At 54.0% G+C, this 22,352-nt stretch overlaps 10 protein-coding genes across 10 annotated transcripts; 6 read left to right on the top strand and 4 right to left on the bottom strand.

Annotated features, from left to right (window-relative positions):
- Positions 1-178: 178 nt before the first annotated feature.
- On the bottom strand, positions 179-2,249 carry BDZ99DRAFT_531295 (protein serine/threonine phosphatase 2C; the record flags this gene model as incomplete). Its single annotated transcript, XM_033726448.1, has 3 exons — positions 179-415; positions 467-1,489; positions 1,543-2,249. The coding sequence occupies 3 exons, from the start codon at positions 2,247-2,249 to the stop codon at positions 304-306; spliced, it is 1,842 nt and encodes a 613-aa protein (XP_033576250.1). The 3' UTR covers positions 179-303.
- A 204-nt stretch (positions 2,250-2,453) lies between these two features.
- On the top strand, positions 2,454-4,891 carry BDZ99DRAFT_571143 (DUF654-domain-containing protein). The gene is made up of 2 exons (XM_033728062.1): positions 2,454-3,339; positions 3,440-4,891. Exons 1-2 carry the CDS (start codon positions 2,481-2,483, stop codon positions 4,633-4,635), a joined length of 2,055 nt encoding a protein of 684 aa, XP_033576249.1. The 5' UTR covers positions 2,454-2,480; the 3' UTR covers positions 4,636-4,891.
- A 500-nt stretch (positions 4,892-5,391) lies between these two features.
- Positions 5,392-7,853, top strand: BDZ99DRAFT_388645 (uncharacterized protein; the record flags this gene model as incomplete). The annotated part of the gene is made up of 2 exons (XM_033715586.1): positions 5,392-5,888; positions 5,975-7,853. 2 exons carry the CDS (start codon positions 5,392-5,394, stop codon positions 7,851-7,853), a joined length of 2,376 nt encoding a protein of 791 aa, XP_033576248.1.
- A 610-nt stretch (positions 7,854-8,463) lies between these two features.
- On the top strand, positions 8,464-11,414 carry BDZ99DRAFT_443474 (uncharacterized protein; the record flags this gene model as incomplete). Its single annotated transcript, XM_033717851.1, has 4 exons — positions 8,464-8,924; positions 9,005-9,963; positions 10,014-10,367; positions 10,415-11,414. The coding sequence occupies exons 1-4, from the start codon at positions 8,784-8,786 to the stop codon at positions 11,412-11,414; spliced, it is 2,454 nt and encodes an 817-aa protein (XP_033576247.1). The 5' UTR covers positions 8,464-8,783.
- A 208-nt stretch (positions 11,415-11,622) lies between these two features.
- On the bottom strand, positions 11,623-12,025 carry BDZ99DRAFT_25981 (uncharacterized protein). Its single transcript, XM_033713777.1, has one exon. It carries the CDS (start codon positions 11,927-11,929, stop codon positions 11,711-11,713), a length of 219 nt encoding a protein of 72 aa, XP_033576246.1. The 5' UTR covers positions 11,930-12,025; the 3' UTR covers positions 11,623-11,710.
- A 1,918-nt stretch (positions 12,026-13,943) lies between these two features.
- Positions 13,944-16,051, top strand: BDZ99DRAFT_531283 (recombination protein Rad52; the record flags this gene model as incomplete). The annotated part of the gene is made up of 4 exons (XM_033726447.1): positions 13,944-14,204; positions 14,261-14,347; positions 14,396-15,079; positions 15,269-16,051. The coding sequence occupies 4 exons, from the start codon at positions 13,944-13,946 to the stop codon at positions 15,785-15,787; spliced, it is 1,551 nt and encodes a 516-aa protein (XP_033576245.1). The 3' UTR covers positions 15,788-16,051.
- A 757-nt stretch (positions 16,052-16,808) lies between these two features.
- BDZ99DRAFT_443470 (Poly(A)+ RNA export protein) lies at positions 16,809-18,631 on the top strand. Its single transcript, XM_033717850.1, has 3 exons — positions 16,809-17,272; positions 17,336-17,799; positions 17,868-18,631. The coding sequence occupies exons 1-3, from the start codon at positions 17,015-17,017 to the stop codon at positions 18,229-18,231; spliced, it is 1,086 nt and encodes a 361-aa protein (XP_033576244.1). The 5' UTR covers positions 16,809-17,014; the 3' UTR covers positions 18,232-18,631.
- A 404-nt stretch (positions 18,632-19,035) lies between these two features.
- On the bottom strand, positions 19,036-19,812 carry BDZ99DRAFT_520645 (DUF1761-domain-containing protein; the record flags this gene model as incomplete). The annotated part of the gene is made up of 3 exons (XM_033725549.1): positions 19,036-19,170; positions 19,258-19,562; positions 19,797-19,812. The coding sequence occupies 3 exons, from the start codon at positions 19,810-19,812 to the stop codon at positions 19,036-19,038; spliced, it is 456 nt and encodes a 151-aa protein (XP_033576243.1).
- BDZ99DRAFT_25805 (uncharacterized protein) lies at positions 19,803-20,434 on the top strand. The gene has a single exon (XM_033713758.1). The coding sequence runs from the start codon at positions 19,993-19,995 to the stop codon at positions 20,326-20,328; it is 336 nt and encodes a 111-aa protein (XP_033576242.1). The 5' UTR covers positions 19,803-19,992; the 3' UTR covers positions 20,329-20,434.
- On the bottom strand, positions 20,345-21,740 carry BDZ99DRAFT_508952 (P-loop containing nucleoside triphosphate hydrolase protein). Its single transcript, XM_033724368.1, has 2 exons — positions 21,473-21,740; positions 20,345-21,280 (listed from the first exon to the last, which is right to left on the bottom strand). The coding sequence occupies exons 1-2, from the start codon at positions 21,510-21,512 to the stop codon at positions 20,541-20,543; spliced, it is 780 nt and encodes a 259-aa protein (XP_033576241.1). The 5' UTR covers positions 21,513-21,740; the 3' UTR covers positions 20,345-20,540.
- Positions 21,741-22,352: the final 612 nt, after the last annotated feature.

Raw genomic sequence — 22,352 nt, 5'->3', positions numbered from 1 at the left:
GTCAAAACCCACAAGACACTGATGTCGCAAGTAACCCGCCATGTCAATCGTAGCAATTCATTTTGAAAAAGCTAAGGGATAATGAGGTAATCGCTCAGAGGGAAAAAGGATACGTGCAAATGCAACCTTGCCGTGTACGCCGTGGATGGGTGGCTGATCGAACCCAAGTCACCAACGCCAGTCCAGTCATGAGGATGCATTTAATGCATATGACAAGTGCAGAACTCCTTGCGCCAAATCTTGTAAACCAACTGCGAAGTGGGTTCGACGGCTTCTGTGGGGCCTCCTACTGATCTATCTGGATCATAGTTTCGGCTTAACGTCTGAATGGGAGGCACTGGCTTCCTTGTTTAGGGTGACGTTTCCGCTACCGGCACCTTCGCCGAAAAAGATAACTTCGACTGTGAGATCGTCCCTAGAACACGTTAGAAACGCGAACAAATCCCGTACGTATTCAGAGGCTTACCTGTATCGTCTCGAGTAGGGGCTGGGAAGGGTCAGGAGCGCAGAAAGCTGATCCTGATCTTTCCCTCCGAGGGCGTTTCTGACTAGGTGAGTTGCGGCGTTCTTGTCTTCGACCACGAAGCGGTCGCTGTAGGGAGGCTTTGCGCCCCATTGCTGTTGGCGAATGGGCGCACGCTGTCCGCTTGGGTCTCCAGCTCCACCTTGTTCAACTGGGAGGCCCTTTTGGGTGCTGAACCAGCTTTTGAGCCACGAATCACTCTGACCATTTTTCGCATTCTTCCCACCACTCTGAGAGTCTAGCCACTGACCAACAAGCCCAACGACCTCTTCGTTCGTAAGCATTTCCCAGAGACCATCAGTAGCCATCACCACAAAATCTCCCCTTTCCGGGTCGACCTTTGTAGTTGTGACAATCGGCTCAGCGGTAACATAGGGAGGCGTCTTGAGTAGGCTAGAGTGGGTCCGACCAAAATATGAGCGTTTCAACTCTTCGTTAGTTTTAAGGCTCCATTTGTAGATCGCATCTCCAAAAGCACGGCTTGGCTCGAGACCACCCAGAATCCGCCCGTTCTTGGTGACATACGGTTCGTTGGGGTGCTCCTTCTGCAACCGCTCCACTTCTGAAGGTGTTCCGCCAGTTTGATCGACCGACAAAGGCATCGCTGTCCATTTCCCGCTCGCAGCTCGCCTTCCTAGGACCGCCCGAGAGTCACCAGTGCAGGCTACTCGGAGGAGCTTTGATCTGCTATCGTAGAACGAGAGAAGGGCACAGGATCCTGACAGAGCAGGTGCCAGAAGTTCGGCTGCGACCAGTTTTGACTGTGCCTTTTTGACCTTCGCGACTGATTCGTGAACTATCTCGTTGTCGAGGCGGAGGAACCCTTGCTTGATCGCTTTGTCGATAGACTCGGGAGCTGGGAACTTCAAGGCAGGATCTGCGAGTGCCGATTTGTATGTCGAATCAAGCTCGCGTGCTACAAACGAGATCAAGGTCTGGCGAAGTTTGGCGGATGTGACCCATCCACTGATACATATTAGCTTTCCGAGAGCACGGTTGCCATTTGGAACAGTATGTACCTATGACCATCAAAGACCCCCCAAAACATCCAGTCGCTTGCCGAGGAGCTCTCGGCCGCTGCGGCCACACTCTGTGGCACTTCTATGATCTTTTCCGCATGGTCATCCTCTATGGGATCGTTGCTTGGAATTTGGACCACATCGTACCGAACCACACCTTGTCCTCTTCCAACGAGCCATGATTCTTCATTTTTCCTGAGCTTCTGGGTCGCCTGCTCCGGCGTCAGCATCTCGAGAACCTTCCTGCCGTAATCGTCCGTTTCCTTCGACAACGGCCCGTCACCAGAGATCGTACCCGTGTATAATGAGCCCTGTCCAACGACTAGCGCCCGTCGAGTAGATTCCGAGGTTTTGTCTGCTGCGGTACTAGTGGGGTCCGTTTTGGGGGAGCTCGCGTAGGCGTTCGACTTGCTAAGACTGCGACTTTGGTCTGCTGAAATGGGGTTTGCGGCGGCGATAGGGGAGGTAGAACTCGTGCCACGGATAGCGTAGAAGGCGCCGGAGGCGACAGCGGCACCAACAGCGGCATACGTGAAGTTCCTGAAGAGCATGGAAGAGTGCAAAAGACTGATAGACCCTCGTTCCCTCCGGGTGGTTAGAGAGCGCGTGCCCACGACATGGCTGAACGGGGTGCTGCGATTCCTGACAAACTTGCGGAGAGTAGGACGGCGAGCAGAGCGAAACACTTGAATGGCTGCTCGACGCATTGGGACGCGATGAAGAGGAGGTCGAGGGGAGAGTTGGACACCGCAAAGTGAAAGCCGAGGGAGGGACGGAAGGTGGATGAGGTGGGCGAACCGTGCACGTGCCGTGCTAAGGTGAATTAGAACGATCGCCGAACTTGTGACACGTGATACTGGTTTGCGCTAGGAAAGCACCATCATCAACTCATAGGCCGCCCTCCTCTTTGACCAACACAACACTTACCCCAAGCAAACATGTCTTCGCGAGCTCTACGCAAAGCTCAGAGGGAGCTGGAGGAGAAGCAGCAGCTGGAAAAACTATCGCATCCCGAGAGCGATGAGTCAGATGACGAGCCCATCGTTGCTCCAAGCAATAAAGCCAGCATGTTCGCGATGCTCGGAGAGGATGACGATAATGAAGAAAAAGACTCGGATGAAGGCGAGAAAGGGTCCGATGAAGAACCCGTAGTTGAGGCCCCAGCGCCCCAACAGCGGACCACGAAGGCCGCCAAGCGCAAAAAGAAGAAGAACAAACGTGGAAAAGAGCCAGTGCCTCAGAAGAAGACGAAGGACTCTTCAAACTCACAGCAGCTCGATGAGATCGACCGTGCGCTGCTGGCGCTCTCTCTAAGCTCTCACTCCGGAGGAGACGGAGCCTCGGACACACTAAGTGAAACCATCAGTCCGGAGTTACAGGAACTTTTTTCCATCCTATCTGTGGACACGCAGCATCTGCACGCGGCCAATGAGATGCGTAGACTGTTTGGCAGGGCTGCTCTTGAGGGACATGATGACACAGAAGCAGCTGGTGGACGGCGTCGAGGTAGAGGTGCGCAGCAGGTTGGCCTTGCCGGTGCTGTACGCGGAAACGTGCAAAGCGGACGTAATCTGGCAGCCATAGGACGTCGGCGGAACATCTTTATCCAAGGAAAAGAAGAATGGCCTGGGGCTACTTCTGGAGGTCTCGGAATGGAAGTGGTGGAGAAGCGGAAAGACGGTACAGTCGAGTATCGATTTGTGCACAACATGGCATATCAGGACGTGCAAAAACAGTTCGAAACATGTGTAGCGTCTATGGACCCAAATCGTATGATTCAGCTTCTTCGAAACAATCGTAGGTTTTCCTTTGCTTCCAACTCCCTTTAAGCGATGTGTCTCGTTCTTCTAGGCCCGCAATACATACTAGAGTCCCGCAACGACTGACTTTGTACTAGCGTATCACATCTCGACGCTACTACAAGTTTCAGAGATAGCTAAGCAGGAACGCGACCACACAACATCCGGGGATCTCCTCGAACGAGCTCTATTCTCGTTCGGTCGATCAATCCATTCAACCTTCTCGAGAAACCTCTCCGAGGGAAAGGCACGCTTAAGTTTCCGGCGACCGGAGAATCGGGAATTCTGGCTAGCGGGATGGAGGTACATTTCTAACCTTGGCATGCGCTCGACTTGGAGAACAGCCTTCGAGTGGTCGAAATTGCTGTTGAGCATAGATCCCGAAGGCGATCCGTATTGCATACGTCTGGTGATTGACCGATTTGCTCTCCGAGCCCGCCAGCCCAAACAGTTAATCGACATGGTAAGCTCTGATTATCTCCAGGATCTTTGGAGTATACCACCGAATCTGGCAACCTCAGTTGGCCTGGCGTACAGTCAGCACAATAGACCGGACCTGGCTAGGTCCAAGCTGCGTTCAGCCTTCCAACAGTATCCGTGGATAGCGAGTCGACTGTGCAGGGAGCTCGAGATTAACCCCATCCCAAAGCCCGTTTGGGGAAAGGAGCCAGAAGGGGATTATGAAACTCTGCTGTGCGAGCTGTACGTTACGAAGGCAAAGGACCTCTGGAATACCCCAGAAGCTACGTCCCTTTTGGTCGAAGTTGCTTCAACCTGTGACTGGTCCGACTACCAAACCCGTGACAAAGTCATCTTCGACGAGGTTCAAGTTGCGCGACATGTCATCTTGACCGATACACCAGCTCTTATTGGCCTTCTCAGTCGCCGCCTCACGGCCCGATACACTTCGACTTCAGATCCGCTACCTCCAACGGACAACCTCCCTTCATATGATCTCAGCGACTCAAGGAGTCATGCCAACTCAAACATGGAGAACACAGCGACCATTCTTCACGAGTATGTCAACCTACAGACCTTTTTCCGAAACCTGATTCCATGGCTATTTGAAGGCGAGACAGCGATCAACCCAGAGACCGGCGCTCCCCCTACGACAGCAGATGTGGAGCGTGCAATCAGGGAATCCGGAGTTGCACCTGAGATTATAGCACAAAGAACCACGAGGCTTGAGCAGCTGCGTCAATACCTCCGAGATATCGAATTCGATCCAAACATGGACGAAGATGACGAGCATCGATTTGCTCTTACGGAAGATGAGGAGTCTGATGAACACTGAACACTTGAGGGTGCTATGATGTTGTCAGGAATTACAAGTGCACATTGTACCTATATAGAGTCACAGTTCTTTATTGGAAGGACATTTCATAGAGTCTGGGGAAATGCATAAGCGCAAGGCTCGATGTGATTGGACGGCCGTGTTGGCTCACAAAACGCTTACATCAAGTCTCCTCCCCGCGGTGTAGACCCTGCTAATACCAAGCAAACAAGCTTCGGACGCGAGCAAATGAAGCTAATTACTGTACCTTCCAGCGCCATGGTTGTTGCTTCACTCCTACGTGGTGAGGTGATTCACTCGAGACTGCCCATGCTTGGCATCAATCGGCATGGCGCCAGCGCAGCCACCACTCCGCTCCTCCACCCCCAATCCTTGAACCTTGAGACTGCTGACGTCGATGTTTGACGGGGCACGATACACGAAGGAAACATCTTGTCCCTATTTGCCCTGCGTAACAGCTTGATTGCTTTGCATAACCTGCTTTTCCACCTAAGCCCCGCCTGGCTACAACCACCTGTTGACACACGCGCGTTGGAGCATCCTCTCAACAACCGCGGCGAACCTTATGGCGAAGTGACTTCATCTGCGCATGCTTGACTTTTCTCTCATCCTTAGCCTCCTGTGTTTGTTACTCCTTCAATCGCTCCTGTGCCATATTTCTGCGCAGACGTCTCGTGGCGAGCCATTCACCACTCGACTGCGTTCCGCCCACCTAAAGCCATACCGACGCTATCATAGCATTGGCAACTCCTCGACATGCGGTCCCACCTTGCCAACCGCCTTCGAAGCTCGTCACTCAGCGCCGTCCCTCCTCCGCAAACATCGTCCGACTATTCAACACCCCTCGCTCGAGTAGCGGCCAGCGTCCTATACCGTTCGCCTATAACCTCGAAAGATGGAAGACCTATCTACATACTGAATGCCGCGGCCCTACCCGACACCCGCGAAGCCGATTTCGACGCGTTACTACCCTATGTACTTGCAAGATTACCCGGCGAAGAGGAGCTCTTGAAGGGCTCGGAGTACGAGGTCATATTCTTCGCCGGAGGAGGTTCCGAAGGGGCCACAGCTGCCAGAAAGAATAGGCCAGGCTGGGGATGGTTTATACAGGCATATCATGTCCTTTCAAGGGCGATGAGAAAGCGACTACAAAAGCTCTACATTGTCCACGAGCGGAGTTGGGTCAGGATTCTGGTTGAGATGTTCTCCACAATCGTGAGTCCAAAGTTTAGGAGAAAGATTGTACATGGTATGTTTCCTGTATCCAATGGCGTACCAGCCTAGAAAATTCTGTCGATCTCGAAGTAACATGAACTCCGCAATCAGTCTCCACCCTGAGCAATTTGGCTCTACATCTTGCAATCGAAGATCTGCTTATTCCACCCTCGGCGTACTTACACGATCGCCGACTCTCAGACGATATATATGCACCCTACGCGAGTGGACGGCGGGCTTTTGGGGTCCGACAACCCCTCCCAAAGACTAGCCAAGGCCAAACCAGGCTTCCTCGTGTGCTCCGAGAAGCTACAAATTTCGTTCTCATGGAGGAAAACATAGACACCGAGGGCCTGTTCAGGATACCGCCACATTCTAAGCTCAAGGAAATATTGAAGGAGGCTTATGATCGCGGACAGAAGTTCATTGTCTGGAAAGAGGGACAGATTGTGCTTCCCATTCCGGAGTATCCACACTCTGACGCCATCGATGAGGCTATCGGAGAAATTGACCAAAGGGACGCGTATGGGGTCATCATGGCTGCAGGACTGATCAAATCCTGGTATGCGGATCTTCGGCAGCCAATCTTCCCTCAGTCTTCGTATAAAGAGATAAAGAGAATATTCGGAGATCCTGACGAGCTTCCCTCACTGGAAAGGCTTACTGAGCTGATTTCACCAACCTCGGAATGGTCCAGTCTGCCTTCTATATCTAGAGAGATCATGACAAGGCATCTTCTCCCACTATTGGCTGCCATAGCAGCACGGCAGGAGCAAAATAAGATGAACTCAGAGAATCTCGCAGTCTGTTTTGGCCCAGCGCTCCTCTGCGGACCAGATCAGCTGGAAGATGCCAAAACTTCCTCGATTGTCAGGCGCATTCTGATGGTAGCCATCGATCTCTGGCCTAACGACCTGGGAAAGAACTGCATGGTAGACCCGGCTGCATTCCAAAAGGACCTTGCCCTCCCAACAGACCCCAACGAATGGGAAGACCCACTCGAAGGGAAAGTGTATGCCCAACCGCCAGAAGATGTTGACGAAAAACACTTCACGGGCATCATCCTGGAGGATAACGAGGCTGCCTCAGCTTCAGATCAGCCACCTCCTCTTCCACCCCGATGGAAAGAGAAGCAGACCTCGTCAGAGTCACCTGATTCTGCTACAAAACGAAAGCCTGCACCTCCTCTAAACACGCTATTACCGCCTAGATATTCTACCGTTGTAGGCGACAGTCCTTTAGATGTTGCCGAGTCACCGACTAGCTACGTGGCCGATGGGTTTGCTCCTCCTCGTCCTTCTCAATGGGAAATCCCAGACGAGAAGAAATCTGGTACGAACAGTGCTGGCGAACTTCCTACTCCTACAATAATACTTCCCAAGAGGAAAGCCCTGACAGCAGAGCAGATAGGTAACGCGGAGAATGCCACGCAAGCCCAACCGCGAACGTTTTCAGACGGCAGGATGGCGTTGCCTGGGATGACAGGCGGGAGTCCAACGGATTCCATCAGGCGTAAGCCTGTGCAGTCTCCTAAAGATGCACCTGAGGCGGCCGCAGAGAAGGGAGGCGAATCATTGTCTCCTTCTCCAAAGGAATCGACAGGTCCAAGCTGGGCAAGGCGCGGCTCTGTAGACCCACAGGCGCCAGTGAGTAATTTTCGACGGCCCAGCTGGCCCGCATCTGCGAGCAGGACTCCAACCATCACATCCCTCGCGCGACCTGTACATCCTTCTTCAACCACAGCCAAGCCGCCAGGCCCTCCGCCGCCTGCAAAGTCAGCATCTCTGCCCGTTCCAGCGCCGAGACCGAGGGCGCCGTCACCAGGACTCCTTCAACGGATGCCCTCGTTCGACCCGGCGCCGTCACAGACTCCGCCAAATGGGCTTGCGCTGCGTCCTCATAAGTTGAACTTGAAAAAGGCTTCAGTAGACGATCTGCGTAGGCTGTATGAGGAGAGAGCGGGGACAGCGAAGAGCTTGGTTGAAGCCGGCTTGCACAAATAGGCACTTTCCGTTGTTGTTAGGACTTAGGAAGTGTTGCTACCTGATTCTGTTGAGCATGGTTGGAAGCACCTCGTCGTTTCAACAGCATAGATATAGGCCTGCATTGTGGCATTCGCGACGAGCGTGTATACCTGGACTTGAATACCCTATTTAATACATCGATTCCCCATTTTCTTTAGTGGTATCACCATTACAGACATTTTCGCACTGCTTAATCACGTCCAGGCATGGCATCAACCGATATCAGAAAATGGCTTTAGTTTTTCTGGTGACGGGGCAATAGATGACAAATGGTCCGTGGCGACACTTGAGGCTGTCCAGACAGAGATCGCAATGATGTGACGGCTGTGGCGTCGTACAACTGCCGGAGCGCACTCCGCACTAGTGATCAGGGATCAAGCCACCAGCTGCCGGCAACTGGCTTTGGCGGAGCAGGACGCGTGGATGTGGAATTTGCCCACAGCAGAAACTGAGGTGTTGTGGTTGGCGAAGGGGCACGGCGACTCGATCCGAGAGCACAACCGGGCGGGCAGCGGAAGGCAGCGGAATGCAGCAGGGCTGGTGCACGTCTCGCTGGGAATAATCCTGCAACCAGCCATGATGGCGATTTCAAAGCGTCCTGCACGCTTCCCCAGCCCATGTCGCAGCCCGCCGCCAATTGCTCCCGCCCTGATGCTCCTCCGCCGTGCGAGGCTGCCGCTCTCCCGCTAGCCTCTCCACACTCCGCCGTTTGGAACGACTCTGCGGTGGCAACGTCATAGTTCGTCTTATCGACGCGCCCAGAACGAGCAACATAGCTTCACATAGCGCAGGATGAATTGCATTGTCCCTGACCCAGGCTTCCCACATCCTCGCTGCGATCGGTAGAGAATCCTCGTCGCGCGCCTCACGTCTGTCGCCCTTGTCGTCTCGCGATTCCGCTCCCGAACCATGGCGCGCGCTGTTGCTTCCAAGGAGGACAACAACACCCAGTCCCCGGTGGCGTCCAGCAGCAGCCAGGCCGAGCAGAAGACGTCCAAGAGGCGATGCGTGCAGAGTGCCTGTGTGCCGTGCAGGAAGCGGAAGTCAAAGGCAAGTCCGATTGCGCCAACGTCGCCGACTTCGGATTGCGCGTCGCCTGTGAATTAGCTGCTGACATATCTGCATTACAGTGCGATGGCGGCACCCCCGTGTGCGCAACTTGCACCGCCGTGTATAAGACGGAATGTCACTACGACGCCGACAGCGAGAACCGTCGCGGGAAGACGGCCGTGAAGCGAGATAGTGCCTCCATCGCCGAGACCAGCTCGGGAGCTGCGGATATCGTTGTGGCGTCCATTCGGAGTCTGCCAGAGTCGGAGATTCAGGACATCATACACCAGATCCGGAGGGACGACAACTTGGATTCGCTGGCTGAGTCGCTGCGGAGAGTCGTGACTCTGCCCCCGAAGTTGGAGAGCCAGACGTCTTCGTTGGAGGGAGACCTTGCCGTACTCATCGGGAAGCCTGCCTTGACGAAGTCTGGTGTATCGAGGCACTATGGTCATACCTCGAGCCTAGGACTGGTGCGCGAGGACGAGAACTATACTCAGCCCAACACCACTCTGCCTGCGCCTCCGAACGTAGATACGTGGACCACCGTCACCAGCGATACGAAGTTTCTCTACCATCTCTTCGAGCTGTACTTTAAGTGGTCTCATCCGTTCTACGTTTTGTTCTCTAGGGAATGCTTCTACAAAGACTTCAGGACCGGTCGTCAGAAGTACTGCAGCCCTCTATTAGTGAACGCCATCTGCGCCTACGCTTGCCATTCCTCTGACGAGCCACTCGCTCGAACCGACCCAAGCAACCCCCGTACGGCCGGAGACCATTTCTTTGCTGAGGCTCGACGACTTCTCTTTGAGGACGAGTCGCCTCGCCTCACTACGGTCCAAGCTCTGGCAGTCATGGGCTTGCGGGAGCCCTCCGCTGGGCGGGACAGTTCTGGTTTTATGTATGCTGGCAGGTGCATGAGGATGGCTGTGGAATTAGGCTTACATCTGAACTACTCTTCCTCGGCGAATCTAGGACTAACTCGGTCCGAGATCGAAGTGCGGAAAGTCACCTTTTGGGGCTGCTTCACCTTTGATACGTAAGTTATGCATGGAGAAGAGGTGAGACTCGACGACTAATGTGTAAAAGGGCATGGTCGCTTGCAATTGGACGCATATCTCAGCTTCCAAGGACTGCCATTAATCTAGATAAGCCAATTCTCGAAGAACCGGTAGCCCTCGAGAAAGGTCAACTGTTTTTAGACGCTTCCCGCGAATCCCAGCCAGTTTTCACGAATCGGCAATTCCTCCAGGGATTCAGTACGCTGTCAGAACTAGTTAGCGATTCTTTGTTCATGTTTTACGCGCCTAGAGAACGGTTTACTAGCCGAAGATTGCTCGATACCTATTGCAAGTACAAGAACTGGTACAAATCGTTACCGAAAGCACTTCAGCTTGATCCAAACGACAAGGCCCTGCCAATACCGCATGTTCTCACACTTCAGTAGGTCGGCACAAGCTCGTTGCTGCGATATACTAATAAGATCAAAGCATGTATTACCACACTTGCATCGTCCATCTGTTCAGACCACTCATGAAAGTGGATATCCTTCATTCCGACATTCGGCCCCGCGAGGTGTGCATAGACAGTGCAAACACGGTATCAGACATCATGAGGCTATATCGACGGCACTACAGCCTCCGATCTTGTAACCTACTACTAACCCACATCCTCCTCTCCATTACCACCGTCCACCTCATCAACTCGTCCAACCCCGTCAGCCGCCGCAACCTCATCGACGGCCTCCGCGCCATGGAAGACATGTCCACCTGCCACTATTTTACGGCACGGACCTTCAAAATCATCTACAACCTCTGCCAGAAATGGAACCTCCCTTTTCCCGACGAGCTCAAATCCAGCCCCCTCGTCCCAGTCGCGGAACCCCCCCTAACCTCTCCTCCACCACGCACAACAAACTTCTTCGACAACTACGACGCCATCCAACCACCGAACGGCCCCCAGCCCCCACGAACTGAATACCCATCCGCTACACCCGAGGACTCCGCCCGCAGGGAGTCCCTAACCATGTTCACCCCCCAAACCCTCGCCTCCGCCTCCTCCTCCCTCCCACCCCGCTCCTCCACCACCACCAACACCACCTCGCCGCCCCTCACCTTCGCCTCCTCGCCCAACAACGCCCAAGGGCCCGCCGCCGCGCCGGCCGAGGAACAACTCTTCTGGACGCCGTTCCAGGGCCAGGGCGTCCCGTTACTGGGAAACAACATGCATGTCTCGCCGATGGATCTGAGCAGCATGCTCGGGGCGGTGGACCAGTGGGACGATTTCTCGAGAGACGGGTTCAAGATGAGTGAGAGCTGGCAACAGGCGGGGGATCAGATGGGGTTTGTGGGGCAGGGGGCGCATGGGCATGGGATGGGAGTGGCGGGGGTAGGACAAGGGGCAGGGGGAGCGGGGAGGATGGGGACGGCGGGGGGCGCGGGGTTTGCGGAGTGGTGGGGGAATGCGGGTGGGAATGGGGGGGTTGGTTGAGGCGGAGGGTGTAGTATAAGGGATAGCCGAGTCTGGGTTTTCTTTGGTTCGGTTTGTGGATATACTTGCTTTCACTTGAGCGATGATCTGGCGTTTGGACACGATTGGAGGGAGGGGCATTGATATCCAGGCCGTAACTCGGCTATGGGGATTTACGGCAATTTGTGGGCGTAGTGGGTCAGCTTCGATATATTGTACGTTTTTTGTACCGATATACAGTCTTTGAAGATATCAAATAGCGGAGATCCAATTTTTATCTGTTGTGTGTCTTCAGCTTCGTCTTTTATATTGGGTGGTTAGGCGTTCTCAAGACCTCTGCGTCGGATACGGTGAAGGGGGTTTGGGTCATGTGAATCTTTGATATCACGTGCAGAGAACTTTCTTCCGTGTATAAACGAGTAGTCGAGCTGTTCGTTTTTATCTTCTTCCTGCAGAGTCGAGGCAGTTGGGTGCGAGTGCAAAATACATAGACGAGTGGCTTCATGGTTGCGAGAGTTGGGTGATCGATCGATCATCGTAGATCATTCGGACTCATGGAGTTGGGCGGTGTTTGTGATGTAAAAACGTGCCCTGCGGGAGTAAATGGAGTTTGTGTGTTGGTGGTGTCTGATCAAACATTCAAGGACAACCAAACAATGGGAGGAGAGAGATGAGGGCGGTGGGGACTGTTGGATTCGTGATGGTGATGACTATCCTAACACAACACTCACGGTCTTTCGAGCTGGGGAAGTGGTAGTGTGCAGAACCTTGTACAAACGATGGAAGGAAGAATGATAAGGTAGACGTAGGGATGATGAGCCTCAGACAAGAAAAAGCCGCGGAGACATAATTCTCTACCTCTCGGCCGTTTGAAACGCACTCCGGAGTCCTCCATGAGGGAAACGTAGCCTCTTATTTGCCATCAAGAAAGTCATGATGGGGGTTTGATCCTCCATAGTACATCCGCCCTGTCCTGTTCGCTTGATCTTCGAAATCGTACAGAGACTTTATAGGCGGTTCCTGGCTCACTCACGTGAGGATCATGCGAGAGAACGAATCTTCAGTGCTCATCCAAACCCCGCCGCCGTGATTTAGCTTCTACCCCTGATCATCATATCATCAGGTGACGAACCCTTTCTCACGTGCAGGAGGAATCTGCCACGTATAAAAGACCCACTGTGGACTTGTTTCTTTCTCCAGTGCGGTCGCGGTGGAGAGTTCCAAAATCAAAATTTCGACGACCCCATGGTCGTTTGGGTCGGGGGTTCAAAAATGAGTTCCCACCCGCCATGTTGGGGTGGGTGGTGTCTGTGGTATCAATATGGAGGAATGGGTCATTCAATGGAGGATTGTGCGGTGGTTTGGCGGAGGTGATCAACTACCACAACCACCATAGCGTATGGAGGAAGGGTGGAGCTGATTGGAGATAGTGGAGGTGATGGTGAATATTATAGTTCAGTGATGGCTATGAGTAGAGGGCTGGAATGATGTGGAATAGGGGTTTGATGGCCTGATGGCGGTTAGCATTTAGTAGTAATGAAGTCACGCATGAAAAAATGGCGAAGCCAGGGGAGATAGAGGTAGATCATTGGACTCTGAATCTAGTTACCTGTTCTGCCGAAAGAAACTAAGTCAGGTGTACGATGCGTGCACGCTACGTTCACCAAAACATGTTCAACGCGGTTGATTCGGTCAAAACTTAAAACTTAGGTCCGTAGATTCTTGACGGAGGTCCCTCAGCAAACTTTCAGAAAGTTGATTTTGGCGACCCGATTCATAGCTTCTTGCTTACGGAAAGAAAATTAACTACGTAAGGTAGACGCAGCGTACCCGCCATGTCTAACACATTTACTATGGTGCAGTTAGATATGTGAATACCTGTAACTGGAGTGAGCGAACGCCCGGTGGACGTACCTCAGCAGCTTGTTCTTATCCTCAGGATAGTGACCTGATTCCAGAGCTCTTGCTTGCGTCATTAGAAGTAACTACACTAACTACACCGGGTGCACGCCGCGTGCCCTCTGCGTCTAAGTAAACATTCTCTCACGCGGTTGATTTCGTAAGAACTTCCAACAAAAGGAACTAAACTTTAAGCGGACGAGCCCCAGCAGTTAATATGTATCCTCTAAACGGCGACGGAGCTCTTGCTCGCGTATGCGTTGTGTCCCTTGGGCGTTTATCAAAAACTATTGGTCGGTAGTGATTGGGTTGCTCGGTGAAAGCGGCACACATGACTTATTCTAGGTTCCTCGGTGTTGATTGAAACCAAAAGACCTTGTCTAGGGAGTATGTTAAACAGATTGACAAGTCGATGATGAAGAGTGAACGGTGAGATCGTTCCAAGGCCTAATGTTAGGCTCACGTGATGCCTGGCGAAGTTCGCGTTGTGGCGTCGTCTGCCTGTTCCCGACGTCGGGACCTTGAACCTCATCGCGTCACCAGCACGCCTACGGGTGCCTACCCCGATGTCCATGGCCACATAAACACTCTTCACAATGCCTTCGTATGCCCCGCAATCTCACTTCTGAATCTATACCAGCAAGACTAACAATGATCAGGCCAGGCGACCAGTACAAGTCCATCGCGAACCCGTTCGAAGACCCGCGCGTCAGCAACTTCACGGCCCAAGAGATCGCGACGCTCCAAAGCCGATTGAGCAAGCAGCTTGGACCGGAATATGTGTCAACACGACCTGGTGCAGGCGGAGGAAGGGTGGCATATTTGGAAGCCCAGAAGGCTATAAATTTGGCGAACGACGTGTTTGGCTTCAATGGATGGTCCAGCTCCATAAGAGAAGTGACGATAGACTTTGTGAGTCTAGTAAACTCGGATTTGCTCAAACACAAGGACGCTGATATAGACAATAGGTCGACGAAGTCCAAGCGACCGGTAGAGTGAATATAGGGCTTTCAATCATAGTGCGCGTTACGTTGAAGGATGGCACATTCCACGAGGTTCGCGTTCCCTGCAGATCCCAACAACTTCCGCTGACGTAGATGTAGGATATTGGCTACGGTCACATCGAGAACTGCAAAGGCAAAGCACCGGCTTTCGAAAAGGCGAAGAAGGAGGCTGCTACAGATGGCTTAAAGCGCGCCCTACGAACCTTTGGCAATGTCTTGGGCAACTGTTTATACGATAAAGAATACCTGGTCAAGGTGAAGGGCGTAAAAGCAGCGCCTTCGAAGTGGGATCCGGACAACCTCCATAGACACCCGGACTTTGCCCCGATCAAGAGGGAACCTCCACCACCGCCATCACCAGAAAAAGCTGGCACCACCGCTCGTGTACCAAGCTTGCAGTCCAATCTTTCGAGCGTAGACTTTGAAGACGAATTTGGTGGCAACCTATTCGATGGCGTGGATATCTCTGAGGGTGGTGGAGACGAGTTCGGTCTGGATGCTGTCTCCGACTCTATGTTTGAGACGCCGAAAGCAGATCCAAGAGAGCCGCCGCAACGACCGCCGCAACAACCGCCGCAACAGAATGGCGGCCCACCACAGCAAAATCAAACAGCCCATAATCTCGCGCGCCAGGGCATGAACCGACCAAACTCAATGCCAGCATTGAAGCCACAAAATGGTGTCCAGCAGCCGCCGCAAAACAATCAAGCCCAACAGCCCAGACCTGTTTTGCAAGCCAAAGGCCCTCAAACACCAAATGGAATTCCGCATGCTCCAGCTGAAGTAGCCCGTGCGAACATGCAGCCTCCACAACGAAACAATCAGCAATTTTCAAGACCCCAGGCCCCGCAGCAAGTCCTGGCTCCTCTGCAGAATCAACAACAGCCAAACCAGGGGCCACGGTCAAACCCGTCTTTGGCGTCTGAGTCGATTCCTAACCACATCCAACTATCCAGGGCTGAGCCTCCGCAGAATGGCCCTCCTGGACCACCTATCAACCACGAACCTCCTGTTGGTTTTATCACAGCACGAGCAGCTGAGCACATCAATAAACCGGAGACCAGCAACGGCCCTCTTCCCAAAAACCTGCCTGCTTTCAACCCTCACGCGGAAAGCCCCTCTCTCCGTAGAACAAGTGGCTTCGACCATATGAAGTCGGGGCCTATAAGCCGACAGGCTATCGTTGGAGCCAATCAGGCTCCCGCCAATGGTGCTAACGTTGCCCCTGTCCCAAGGCCGAACTTCATCAACCCACAGGCAGACACGAACAGGCGAATCGGAATGCCCGGTGCAGCACAGAGCCCGCTTGCTAATCGAGGGGCGTACAAGCCTCCGGGACCAGCGGTCGGAGCGAAGAGGAGCGCGGAGCCTATTGGAAGACCACCTTTGTCAGATGTGAGCAACAAGCAGGCAGAAGGCGGACCAGGGGACGGGGGAGACTTCAAGAGACCGAGAGTCGAAGGCACGGAGAACCAAGCGGTCAGAAATTGATGGTAGACGTTGCAGGAGCATTCTTTCGGCCTCGTTTAGCGGATTTGTCTGGGGCACTGGTGTTAGAGGCGGGCAGGGTGGAGTTTCGGACATGACATTTGAAGTTTTGCATCATTAGCACGAGGGATACCAACAGAGCAGCCAAAAAAAATGGCATTTGATTCATTCTCCAGTCTCCGCCGTGACCATCCTTGACTATCTAGAGTTCTCTTTCGTTCATCAGAGGTTGTTTAAATGTTTCGCATCATGGCTCCCCGACACCACGTAGGGTTTGCGGGTCGCCTCAGTGCTTGACTCTATTTGTTATATCATCACCTGAACGAGAAGAGAGTTGTTGAGTCTGGCTTGTTCGACCAAGCGTAGGCATGCCCGAGAACATCCTGCAAACCCTGAAAAAAGATTGAGCCCCTCGCATCGAGAATAAGCCCCATCGAGTTACCTCCCGCACACCCCGAAGAACGTGGCATGAGGAAAGGCAATCGCATAACTATCCATCTTGACGAAAAAACCCTCGCCCGCCACTGACTTCAGCTCAAAGCTTCTCCTCCACACTGCCCACACAGCACTGCGACACACCTGCTCCGGGACTGGCGGACTCGTATCTTCGTCCGTGGTGCCAGAACCATTGCGGGCGGAGCATTGCTGGCGGCAGCGGGAGTGCAGACGACGCTGAGAGCGAATCCAATGGGTTGGTGGACGAGGCCGCGGTGCTTCTGTGGCGGCGTGTTGGCACGGGTGCCTGCGAGGCAGGGTGTCCGGGGACTTTCTCCCAAAGCAGTGTGCAAGTAAGAAAGCACGTCCGAAGACGCGTCTCTGTGTGTAAGCTTTGAATGCGATTCTTCGAGCGAGGAGCTGGAGGAAGAAAGGCGGGAGGGCCAGCAGAGATTTTGTGGGAGGTCGCCGCAAGAACGGTTGTTCCGGCGCCGAGGGGCTAGGCAGAAAATAGGCAGGCGCTGGGGAGCTGCCTGCCGCTGCTTCGCGAAGCTTCTCGTCTTTGTCTGCGCGTGCCAGCTACTTTGCAGCTGTCCATAAGCCCACCGCTGCCCTTTGACCCCTTTGTGTCTGCGCCCGCCAGATCGCATCTTCCCACAGCATTCATTCCGCGATTTAACGGCAATCACCTCTCCACGACCCTCCACGTTCAAGAGACCTTCGACATCTGGTCTATACCCCCAGCGCGCTCTCACGACTTAACACAATCCATATACCAACTCAAAGTCCGACACCATGTCCCTCTTCGGCCAGTCCAACTCGGCGGGCACGTCGACCACCAACACTCAAGGCGACACCAAGGGAGACCGCCCGGTTGTCGACCCGCCGAGCGACAGCGTCTCCGAAATCGCCTTCTCATCAGCCGCCGATCTTCTGGCTGTTGGGTCGTGGGATAGCCAGTGTCGGATCTACCAAGTCAAGCCGGACGGCTCCACTGAAGGGAAGCACTTAATAAAAGCCGAGAAGCCAGTCCTAGGCGTCTGCTGGTCAACGGTAAGTTTACTGCGCGCTCTCGCAAGTTGTGAGGAACTCGAGCTAATGCGGTAGTGAGTGTAGAATGGCACACAAGTAGTCGCCGCCAGTGCCGACGGCTGGGCACAAATCGCAGATCTGAATTCCGGCGGCCAGATCAACCCAACACGTTGCGCCAAGCATGATGAAGCGATCAAGTCGGTCAGGATGTTCAACAGCGGCGGGCAAGACTACCTAGTGACGGGCGGCTGGGATGCGAAGATCAAGATCTGGGACCTGCGGGCCGAGCAGCCCATCCTGGACTTCGACCTCGGCGGCAAGAAGTGCTACACTATGGATATCAAGAACGAGCTCCTCGTCGTGGGCACCGAAGACCGCGCTATCAACATGTACTCGCTAAGAAACACGCCCTCGTTCCACAAGACTATCACCAGCCCGCTCAAGTGGCAGACGCGGGTCGTGAGCTGCTTCACCGACGCGACCGGGTTCGCCGTGGGCAGCATCGAGGGCCGCTGCGCCATTCAATACGCGGACGACAAGGATTCAGGGTAAGTAATCTGCCTCTCTAAACTGGTATCAATTCCTGCACGATCCAAACTAACACACACACCCCAAGTCTCAACTTCTCCTTCAAATGCCACCGCCAACAAGACCCAACCCAGCGCGACGTAGCCAAAGTGTACTCGGTCAACGCCATCTCCTTCCACCCCGTGCATGGCACCTTCAGCACCGCCGGCAGCGACGGCACGTTCCACTTCTGGGACAAGGACGCCAAGCACCGCCTCAAGGGCTACCCGGAGGTCGGCGGCTCCATCTCGTCGACGGCGTTCAACAGCACCGGCTCCATCTTCGCCTACGCGGTGAGCTACGACTGGAGCAAGGGCTACGGCTTCAACAACCCGAATCTACAGAACAAGATCATGCTGCATCCGGTTGTGGGGGATGAGTGCAAGCCACGGCCGGGCAGTAAGAAGAGGTAGAGAACTGTGTTGGGTGTGATGCGATTGTTGACGTGGTGTTTCTGCGCAGATGAGGGAGCGAACCAGACTCGACCGAGGCGAGGAGCGGCGTATCAGCAGTCGATTCAGCAGTCGGTCCAACAAGTGCTCTCACACTCAAATAGTGCGAATGGTCGGAGTGAGAGGGTGGATGAGGCCACTGTTTAAGGATGCCGACGTTGTGGAGGCTGGGTTCGGGGGATGGGGATTCACCTGGGGGCTTTTGGGTCCTTTTCTTATTCTTGCTTGCACAGCGATCAAAAGGTCGGCGGGGCGGAGTTCCGGTGATTTACTAAGCAAGGAAAGAATGGAAGGGAAAGGAAGGATTGGATTCGATAGCTTGAAATTGATATCGAAAATTACTATTTCACTTCGCGACGTTATAATTTGAGTGTATCTTGCCCGGTCCAATCCACAGGCCCGGTTGTTACATGCCAAAATGGAGCCTCAATCTTACAAACTCTCCCGTTCGTACTGCCGACAAGATCCACCATACCCGTGATCACGAAGCCTGGTTGAGGCTTTGTCCTCGATGAGGGGGATGAACAGTACCATTTCAGAGCGTAAGTAAGACGAAACTAGCATAATCGTCACTAGAGCACAAACACACATTTGGGTTTGAAATTCTGATTTAATTTCATTCAAGGGCTGTTGTCTACTGGTACAAGATTTTCAAAGCAAACCCGCCTACCTGAGTTCGCCATTCGTGGATCCATTTTGAATGCCAACGCATGCATTCATTCCCATCCCGTCCTGTTCCGTTCCATCATAACTTAAAGGGGGAATCTACTCGAAGGGGTTGGTGCGGGTGCCCCAGTAAGTGAGGAATAGGCTGAGGCCGACGGTCTCGAAGACGCGGGCGAGGGCGCCGACGGCGATGGTGTCGAGCGGGCGCTTCTCGGTGACGACTTGGGAGACGAGCTGTGTATGATGTCAGTGTTGTCCACTTTCATTTCAAACACCATGCTTGGGTGATCATGCAAGTTTGTTCGTTTGTTTGTTACGTACCGCAGGAGCCGCACTGGCGAAGAAGATCAAGCTGCCCAAGTACGCGGCGCCCTTGTAGGACAGCGTGCCGGTGGCGTTGATGAGAGCACCGACGCCATAGGCCTGGATGGCGGAGCCGGCGAGCGAACTACCCCACGAGGCAGCGGCGGTGGCGGTTTCCTTCGACTTGAAGAACTCTTCCGAGCTGTTGGCGGCTTGTGACTTGCGGTAGGCGTCGCCGAAGACGGGGCCCAGCACAGCGAGGGAGGCGACGTGGTTGAAGACGGTGCCAAGGGCAATGGCCGAGGGCTTAACCGGGGGGAGGTCTGCGAGGGGGCGGTTAGCGGCTGCTTGGTGATGTTTGTCTGATGTCGTGGTGTTGCTGTCAAATGTCGTCTGGTGCTGGTATTAAGATGGAGGCCAGGATCGGTGGTCTTCAAAGTGATAAAGCTGAAGGCATTGAAGAGTTGGAGTTCCACATGCAATTGCGAGATTTCCCCACCAGACTCCAGCCATGCCGTCATGGATATAGGGATGATGCTGAGGAAGGGTGCGCTTACAGTGAAGAGTGGCCATTGTGAGGAATTGGTTGAACTGGATGTGAGGTTCTTGGTGATGGTATAGAGGTCCGATGTGTGTGGGTGGAAGAAAGGAATGCGCGGTGGACGGAAGCTTTTGTACCTCGCATCGCACCTGACTGAAGTGACGTAACGGCTATGCTGCCAAGCTCGCAGTGCTAGAGGAGGCGATTCCGCCATGTCCCCGAATCACCATCACCAAGGCAGGCCGCGGCTAGCAGGATGCGGCTTGGGCCAGACCCCAAACGCCCAAATGCCATCATGGCGGGCAGGAATTGGCGCACCACTGTGCCGCCACACCACAGGTGTGCAGGCACTTTTTCCAATGTCCATGATCGCAGATCTGGGGTACGTCATCCGAAGCGTGAGCTTTCTCCTGCCAAGCCCGGCCCAAGCTCCCGTTCATCCTGGCTTCAACCGTCCCCGGCCCGGCTTCAACCGTCTGCAGTCAACCGTCTGCAGTCAACACCACACTCGCGATCACGTCTGCTGCTTGCCATTCTTTCACGTCTAGCTATCTAAGTGATACTAGATATACGTACTTCGAACAGAACAAAACCATGGTTGCAATCGCCCTGTGCATCTTAAATCTACCAGTTCCACAGCATACATACTGCACTATGAAATGAGCACCCGTTAGCTATTTCTTCACGACAGACACAGTATGGGATATACACGAAACCCGACGCCAATTCCATCCACAACCTCAACCTCACCCCCTAATGCTCAATCAACCACCTGACTCTCCCCTTCCAGCCCTTGCCCCTCTCTCACCCCCTGCGCCTCAGGCTTCCACCCCTCATCCTCCCGACTAACCACCACCTCGCTAACCTCCACCCGCCCCCCCACAATCTCCCGCCCATTAACCAAATCATTCGCATCCACCCTCCGTCTCGCCTCCTCCTCATCCCTCGCAATCCCCGCCTTCACATGCCGCGCCACCAGCCGCCGCCGCGCCACCTCCTCCTCCACCTCCACAAACCACAGCTCGTCCATCAGCCCCGCTGCCTCCTTCCACGGCTCCTTGCCTAAACTCAGATAGTTCCCCTCGAAGATAATCAGCCTCACGTGCGGGCCGATCGGGATATCGTCCTCCACGGGATCCTTCACCGCATGGTCGAACGACGGCGCATACAGCGTCACGCTCTCGGGACACAACGGTTCGCGCAGCTTCTTGACGAGCGCGAGGAACGAGTTCCCGTCGAACGTGAACGCGGCCCCGCGGCGCGCGTGGGCGGTTGCGGGGTCCGGCATCGCGGAGAGCTGCGCGCGGGACAGGTGGTAGCCGTCCATGGGGATGAAGGCGGCGACGTCGTCGCCGCCGGCTGAGGTGCCGGGGGAGGCGCGGTGGTGGAGGGTGTTGAGGGCGGAGGCGCAGGCTGCGGCGAGGGTGGTTTTGCCGGAGCCCGGGATACCCGAGATGGCGATGAGGTGGCGGGCAGATTTGGGGGTTTTTTGGAATTTTTCTGGGAGGGGGGGTTAGGAAGGTGGTGATTGGGTTTGGGGGGTTGAGGTGGGGAGAAGGGGGAGTGTTTGGAGAGGGAGGTTGGGATATGAATGATTGATTGGGGGTTGACGTGAAGGGATCTATGGAACAGCACTATGGAATTTTATGGTTGATATATAAGAAGCTTTGGACGAGAAATGTGAAAACTTACCCCAAGTCTGCTTGACCAACCGGTCTACCTGTTCTTCCATATTTGCTCTTTGTTGTTGACGCTCTTTGCTACCTCCGTCAATACGAATGGCCCAGCTGAGCTTTATATCCCCCAACCCGCTCACGACTCACACAGGATGCCGTGCAGATCAGGAAGCAGCCGATCTCACAACTTGATTTTCACCCAAGGGTCGATTCGCGCGGCGCTGCGTACCATAGTTTTGTTGCCGGCGGGCTGGTGGTCAATGTTTGGAGGAACGCGGGGGCGGGGCACACGGCTTCCTGGGTCTGACGTCGTGGGTGGGATTGATACATATGTATCACTCTCCCTCGGACGCTCTTAGACGTGGATTGGGGTCATTATCTTTTGGTTTACGATTCATTATTATTGGTTTTGTTCAACGTGACAATATTGGTTGATTCAACGTAGAACTCATCTTGTAGTAGAGGAACCTTCACTTCATCTATCCTCTCACTCAATCTCCGACCACGAGGTAGCTTATTGAAAGGCTTAGTCAAGACGAGCCGCCCCTCGCATTGTTAGAGCCCCTGGGAGCGTTTCATGATATATCTGGCAATGTTTCTGACCGGATCTCTTCTGCTTCGTCTATACCGCCGAGTCTACTGCCGAGCCCACATCGCCTACCTCTGCTGCCGTATCCATCACTTCTACCTCAGGTCCAGAGCCCACCTCGAGTAGCACTGCATGTTTAGAGAGTTCTAGCTAGAATACGTGTGTGATAAGCTTGGACCCCATTGCTTCCGAGGCCCGAATCCAACGTCAGTCTTCAAGTTCCAGACTCATATTGGACGCATCCAAAGGATTCCACGTGTCCAACGCTCCACACCTGTAAGTCTGCTAAAACGTTCCTGATCCAACA

This window comes from Mytilinidion resinicola (assembly GCF_010093595.1).
Source record: "Mytilinidion resinicola strain CBS 304.34 unplaced genomic scaffold BDZ99scaffold_10, whole genome shotgun sequence".
NCBI classification, from domain to species: Eukaryota; Fungi; Ascomycota; class Dothideomycetes; order Mytilinidiales; family Mytilinidiaceae; genus Mytilinidion; species Mytilinidion resinicola.
The sequence above is the reverse complement of the archived record's forward strand: the minus strand, read 5'-3'. Positions and strand labels throughout refer to the sequence as shown.